The sequence below is a fragment of the Ambystoma mexicanum genome, chromosome 1p (genome assembly GCF_040938575.1).
Source record: "Ambystoma mexicanum isolate Mex_15411 chromosome 1p, UKY_AmexF1_1, whole genome shotgun sequence".
NCBI classification, from domain to species: domain Eukaryota; kingdom Metazoa; phylum Chordata; class Amphibia; order Caudata; family Ambystomatidae; genus Ambystoma; species Ambystoma mexicanum.
Genome location: NC_090921.1, coordinates 211,429,475 through 211,436,526, shown reverse-complemented (window position 1 = coordinate 211,436,526; position 7,052 = coordinate 211,429,475). Strand labels below are relative to the sequence as shown.

The 7,052-nt window shown below is 41.9% G+C and overlaps 1 protein-coding gene across 2 annotated transcripts in view; it reads right to left on the bottom strand.

Moving 5' to 3' along the window:
- Nucleotides 1–995: 995 nt before the first annotated feature.
- CNTROB (centrobin, centriole duplication and spindle assembly protein) overlaps nucleotides 996–7,052 on the bottom strand; it is a 369,000-nt gene continuing 362,943 nt past the window's right edge. For both annotated transcript variants that reach the window (XM_069646351.1, XM_069646352.1), the window contains 4 exons: nucleotides 5,913–6,089; nucleotides 5,637–5,769; nucleotides 5,399–5,495; nucleotides 996–1,875 (listed from right to left, as the gene is read on the bottom strand). In XM_069646351.1, coding sequence (XP_069502452.1) covers nucleotides 1,726–1,875; nucleotides 5,399–5,495; nucleotides 5,637–5,769; nucleotides 5,913–6,089 — 557 coding nt within the window. In that variant the 3' untranslated portion in view covers nucleotides 996–1,725. The remainder of the gene's footprint in view (nucleotides 1,876–5,398; nucleotides 5,496–5,636; nucleotides 5,770–5,912; nucleotides 6,090–7,052) is intronic.

Here is a 7,052-nt window from a genome sequence, read left to right as displayed (position 1 = left end):
TATCACTGCAACAAACAAATGTCCAGTTCGACAAACAAGCTCTTTTGACATACATCACCGATTGCACTGTTGAACTGGTAGCATACCTACACCAGGTACATATACATACTGGTACATAGCTGAACCCAAGATCGAGCGCCACCCAATATATACCGTGTATCGTGCACTCATCTCTAGGTCTTCATTTTTGCATCCACATATTCCTTTACAAAGCATTGAGAGTAGCTGAACCACTGATGTTTGTGGACACCAGGATACAATGAAAAAGCTCTGCACGATTTTATAGAGAATTACAGCCAAAACTCTCTTTAACTGAGCTGGTTGAGTGATGAGGGGGTGCTGCCATGGCAGTCACTTTTGTAGGGTCCTGGATGGCAGAAACCTATGGACATGGATGGATAATACAGTGGCTGAGGTAGTCATGGTGTACAGAACAGGTAGTACTCTTGGAGGGTGAAGATGGACCCTACAAGTGTGGAACAGATGCCCATGGTGGCCAACCATGGTATGGCAATGGAGAAAGTCATGAAGTGCGAGAAGCAGAAGCATAGTGAGGCTGTGAGAAAACCTGTTAACTACTCATTGTACAGCACAGGCAGAGGTCCTAGATGGAGTAAATACAATAGGACAAGGTTCGGGTGGCCTAGCCAGGCGTCCTCAACTGGCCACTACAAGCCAAAACAGCTCATAATGGACAGTCCCATTACTTACTGGAGGAAGAGACCAGGTGACATGTGGCCCAGTGACTGCCATGGTCAGAATCTATCAACTTTAGCGGTTCATTGAGGAATTCTGGCTCCTTTTCGGATTTAAAGTGTTGCTGCAGCAGTGTGCCTGTAAGGGGGGCATCCAAAGGAGAGGAGGATTTAGCAGTAATGAAGACTTGACAAATTCCCAGCCTGGGACCTATACAACCCAAGACAACTAACAAGCTCCAGGGACTGCACATGATGACCGTACAGCAAACCCAGGAGTCTAATAAGGAGGGAATAGAGGCCAGTTATTAAAATATATTTTATTAAAAAATAATAATTTAACAGTTCATACATTCCTTACTCAGTGACCGCGCACAGCCATTTCCAAGTAAGCAGGTTAGCCAATCAAGAGACGAGAACTCAAACTATAAATTGAGTGACAAGTCAAGAGGGGCAACAAACATTTGTCCAATACTCAAGTGGGATAAAGACACTATACACAAAACACAGAAAACAGACTGAATATAAAAATACATTTAAAAAAAGATATGCAACAAGAAAAGCTTTTCTGGGTGAAAGAAGAATCCCTTTTCCAAAGGAATTATTATGGGTGCTTTTTTTTTTTGTTTTTTTTTTATAAACAAACTTTTGTTTATTCTCGAAACCTACAACAATCAGTATGCTGGAAGGCAAACAATGAGCCTGTTAGGTGTAGAACAGGAAAACAGAAGCGCATAGTGATTTTTAGGTCCTTGAACAACCAAGAGTGTGGTTGCGATGAAAGGAGGACCATTAGAGTTTTTTTTTGGTAAAGTTCTTGAACTGCAGTATGCGGTTGAAAGTTGGGTATTCTCCATACTGCTTCGTAAAACCACCAATCATTCGAACCGCATGGGAGAGAGCTGGGTTTAAAATCAAATCCCATGTACTGCACAGGACAGACCAACTCCAAGATGTACGGGAGGGTACTTCCGTTTGGGATATATGCTGCTGGCAGAGATGTTGCGACCAGGAAGCGGTACAACAGTGTTCATCTCCAGACACCAGACCTGTTGCTTTTGACGCTACTCTGGGTGGGAAGTGGTGCAGGTTTCTTTACAGTCTTTGAAATTTGCAGCTTTTCATTGCTGGCTCGTGCGGAAGAAGGATGGCGTGGAGCGGAGACCTGGCTGGGCACTACCTGAAATTGACATGCAATGACAATTAAGTACGAAGAAAAAAAAAGGAATCCGATTAGCAGGTGCACACTTCTCTCCTGCCAGCAGCTAGACACATGAACACAGAGCAAAGACAAAACGTGAATTATTAGAGGGACAGAGCACAAACTATAGTTGCAGAAACATCTGATCTGGTAGGGGTCACTGAAGTGAGCCAATTCTGATTTACAGTAAAATAAAATGAAAATAAAACTCTTGTTAAAAGACAGTTAGGTTCAGTGCAACGAAACACTTGGAATTCAGTAGAAACACTCTAGTTGAAGTGAAATTAAGGTGCCAATGAAACAGAGCACCTGAAATTAGGCAGGTATTGGAAGGTGCGACACCTCAACTATGTGCTCCCCATTGCACAGCCCCGAAGTACACTGGTGACATCACAGATGGCATCATTGATACAACAGATCTCACATGAAGGAGATGTAACCTTTAAAAAGTGCATCGCTGCATCTAAAATAGAGTATGGATTAAAGTACAAAGCTTGCTTGAAGATTAAATTTAAAAATACAACATTCATATTCCTACTGACCTGAGTCACTAGATACTGAATATGTACGATGAGGAGATACTGGTCTAGAACCTATATTACTCCATTCTTAAAACAGTGTTCTATTCAAATAAAACATTTGGAGAATTACTATTATGACTTTGCACCAGTCCCCAAATATTACTAACATACATGAAATGGGAGACTCAAAATTCCCTTTATTCCCCATTTCACAACAAACCAGTCAGTATAACAAAGCAAGAGGTAGGCCTTCACTATATCAAGCGGTAAAGGGTTATGGTAGGTGACCTGTAAAGGTCAACCATGAGGGAAAACAGTAACATGTTACAAGCACAGTGATATTAGGACAGAGTACTGTGACAAATCCATGGATGTCATCCGTTCTCCCCTCAGAGGGTGGTGGGGGGGAGCCCCTTCCAATGAGGCCAGGGAGGAGAGGCAGCTACCCAATAGTCCCCAAAGGGGGTGTAACACAATCACAAATGTTTCACCATAACTGGCAAGATGGCATTCAGGTCATAGGTGATTCTGTATATGATGCAATCACTGATGTCATTTGATAAGTGCCAAGAGCTCTGTAGGTACCAGTGATGTCATAAGATGTCACATCTGATCCTTTGCAATGTCAGTAGTGTGCGTAGGGGCTGTGGAATAAGAGGTACATGGTTATGGTGGTGTAGCTTCCAATACCCTGTAGCATCTCAGTATGTTGCGTTAAATTGGCACCTTAATGTTGCTTCAACCTTTATTCACTGAATTTCAAAGATTTTGTTATGCTATTTCTACAACCAACTGTAATACTACCATTTTTTTCTTATATCTGAAGTGGTGTCATACTCTTTGTTATCAAAGCGTTTTCTTAATTGGGGTATTTTAACCACATTGTGCGTCAGTGGCCATGGGATGTGCCAAAAGCCATTGGCTATTTGTTTCTGGGGCTGGCGGATTTGCCACACACCAGGAATATCATGAAAGATGTACAAGAAACAAGAGGAAACACAAACATGACGAGCCACTGCGATAAAGGGGGCGGAGGGGATGTGACGATGGAGAGGGACACTGATGAAGTGGCACTGAGATGAACAAGAGAGACTAGGATTGGGATATTATCACTTATATAACTAATAAATGTAATGAAAAAAAAAACAATTGATGCTATTCTCATTAACTTATAAAAAGCCAATCCAAAAGACAATGTAGCCCACACCTATCTTTCATCCTGCTTACTTCTTACATCCAACTGAATAAACTTCTACTTTCCTTTTGTAGAGAAACTATTGCAATTTTTTCAAGATTCTTTTATAAAATGGTGTCTTTTCCCTCCCTAACTTGAGTACCAATATTTGCAAAAATGTAGCTCATACCCCTTACATCTTACTTTCATGTTCCCTTCACTACAACAAACTTTAAATTAGTGCCTACTATATTAACTTGAAACATTTTTATATGAAGATAGATATTCCCATGGCAAAAATCTCAATCTTCGGGTGGCCTGCTCCCAAAAGCAAGAAGATTGAGATATTTGAAAAATTAGTTCACATTTTCCCCCATCCTCACCATCAGTTTCCAAAGTGACTCAACCCATGCTCCTTATGTCTCTGAAAGGGGTTTATATATGTAAATACATAGGTCTTACATGAAGATTGCAATCTTCAGCGCCAAACCACTGTGGAGAACACAATCCTCATTGTTAAATCATACAAAACGCTTCTCCAATCAAAACTAGGTATACAAAACATTAATCAGCACCACTTACGCTCCCCCACACCATCAAAGAACCAAATCCATGTAATTTTAAGTTGTAATGGGTTAATTATAACGTGCTTAATACACGGATGTTTCTAAGCGCAGACCCATGGATCGAACCCATGTTGCTCCACATCTTGCTTCCAAGGCGAGCGCGCTGCCCCCAATCCATCTTCCAGAGATGTAATTTCTGCCCCCAAAAATGTAAGGGAATTTAGGGATTGAGCCCTGCATTTTATTATAATTTTTTTTAAAAAAAAAGTGATTGCTTTCCAAGTTCACTCAAAATACTCATTCCAATTAGCAAATACTGTGCCAGTCACATACTTAATTTCAAAGCATTTACCCTTTTCTTCTGCCATTTTATCAGGATCAAGATCTTAGATCTCAGTGTAATAATTTGGGGGCTGGGGGGAACTCCCACCTTTTTATCAGTTTAAGGAAAAAAAAATAATGTTTGTCTTTTACTTTTGATAATCATTTTTTATATGCAAAATTTCAGAAATAAGCCTTCGTTCCAGCAGTAAATCAGAGCTATGGGGTACCCAGAGCACTCCACTTTCCGACAACATTTAAAAAGAAACACTGAATGGATTTACAGCAAACCGATAAAGGATTTCCTTCTGGCACTTTGTGCCCAATGTCTTTCTTATTTGGTGAAAAATCATCCAGTGGTTTAGGCTGTGCACCGTGACAAAAATTGCACATTTTCTCTGTTGGAAAACCAATGCAAAATGTAGAAAAACACCTTTTTTGCACTTTATATCTGTATAACGTTAAAACTGATTTGCAACACATTTTCCAGTTTAGGAGAGCCCAGACCAGACAATGTGTGTGGTGAATTGCATGCTGATCCATCCAATGTGTCATACGTTGTTAGACCTAGAGGTTTGATTTGGTGACACTTCCAATAGATGATAGGTTTCACCTTAACTATATGTGCAAGGATTGAGATGGTTTTATCCGTGGAAAAATCATCAAGGGAATGATGAAACAAATGAAGTAGAAGCAGAAATCCCATTGTCCTAAACACTGATTTAAAAAAGCCTTAGAACGCTGCAATAAAATGGTTCCAGCTGGTTGCTACTGGCAGCATGCAACAATTCTCTAAGAGTCACCATCTCAGACTGCGGGCGAACAAAAGGTGCCATCGGGCCGTATATGCCATGATGTCTCATCTTCAGGCCACCACAGCAAACCATTTATGTGGCAAAGTGCTAGTGTACATTGCATACCGCTTTCTTCACTGCATCATTCAGCTTGGGATCCAAGCTCCTTCGCGCTGAAGGATTTCCATGGCCCACCTGCGTCGGGTCTTCTTTCACTTCAAGCCTGGACATAAAACATACACAGTCATCAAGACAAGACACAGAGACGAAGTATTCCCCTTGGAAAGTGTGCCAGGCATTCTGATTAGCCCTTGCACTTTCTGTTTAAAAGGAAAGAAATCTATGGATTGTGTCATATGCTTACCCGGCCCGCTCCATTATCTGTAGATAACCAAAGAGCTCTTCGGCCTGAGAATGCCCTGGATGATCCTGGTAAAGACCGAGGAGGCGAGAAATCTCAGCAACATCCCTCGGAGTCAGGGGTTGTACCGCAGGAGCTGAGAAAAACGAGAACAGTTTCAGAAAGGGATCAACCACTCAACTTCAATGGAACTGCCCCGACGTTAAAGACAGCAAAAGAATGGTATGACGTATCCCAATTGACATTGACAGAAAAACTACCCTTTCATATTCAACTCACCAGATCCATCTTTGGGAGGAGAGTAAGGTTCACGGCTGTGACTTTCGGGTGCAACCTCAGACACCTTGGTTTTCTGCACAGCCTGGGGGATAGATGGGACTGCTGGATGCCCAGCAGGTGGCTGCCTCACATGATCCCAGATGCCTGTGGATCGGTCTCTATACCCTAAATGGTCGCCTGAAGAAAAAGAAAAAAAAAAGATGCATCAAAACCATTTAGTAAGGTGCCTTTTAATGTACAACAATGTATGAAATGAGAAATCTGGAAAAGGTGATCTTTGGGTCCTCTAAGGGCGATTGCCCAAAACATACAAAACATAAATCCACCCCATTTCTTCAACTACAAAATCAAAAACAGAGCTCATCCGACTGGTGTTCATGCTGTGTGGGACAACCACAGCAAGTATTCAGACCTCACATCTCAGTGCAGTAATTATGCTTAACATGGGTGGCCACTGATCTGACGTTGGGTTAATATTTTTTTAAGGTCTGGGATAGTAATCAGAAAATACAGGCCAACACCAAGTTACTGGTTAAAATTATCACAATGAATTTCATCAACTGTTGCCATTTCCATTTCCTTGCCTTTTAGTGCTGTTTCAGATCATTTTATCTGATTTCAGGGGATACAGGTGTCAGACTATCGGGGACACTCAAAAGGTCTGCTAGTTCTTTGCACAAGAAAACAGCTTGTTGTAGAGCTCAGAACCAAAACCCCAGTGCCTTTCTCCAAATAAGATCCCTGGCGCAAGTCAATGGTTTAGTCACTGAAATGCATGCAAAGGCCTTATGAACATTGAGTATTCTTGTTAGTCTTGCACCAGGTAGGAGCTTGAATCCTTAAAAGGCCCCCCAGTGCCTGGTTGAGGGCTGTCCCTCATCGCTGCAATAAACTTCCCTACCCTAAAACACCCTCCTTCCCGGGGTGAAATGACAGAGCCAGGAAATCCCTGAGATTCTCAGCAGCATCTGTAGTCCCTTGGTTGTTTGTGGCGATTTTAGCCCCACCCAGGAGGTACCTATAGAAGAAAGGGAACTGTGCTGTAACATCCTGTGCAGGGTCTGCCAGCATTGTTCTTCAGGCATATTTAAGCTTTGAAAACCACTGGGGACACGCATTCAGGGTTGTGGTGCTGTCAGT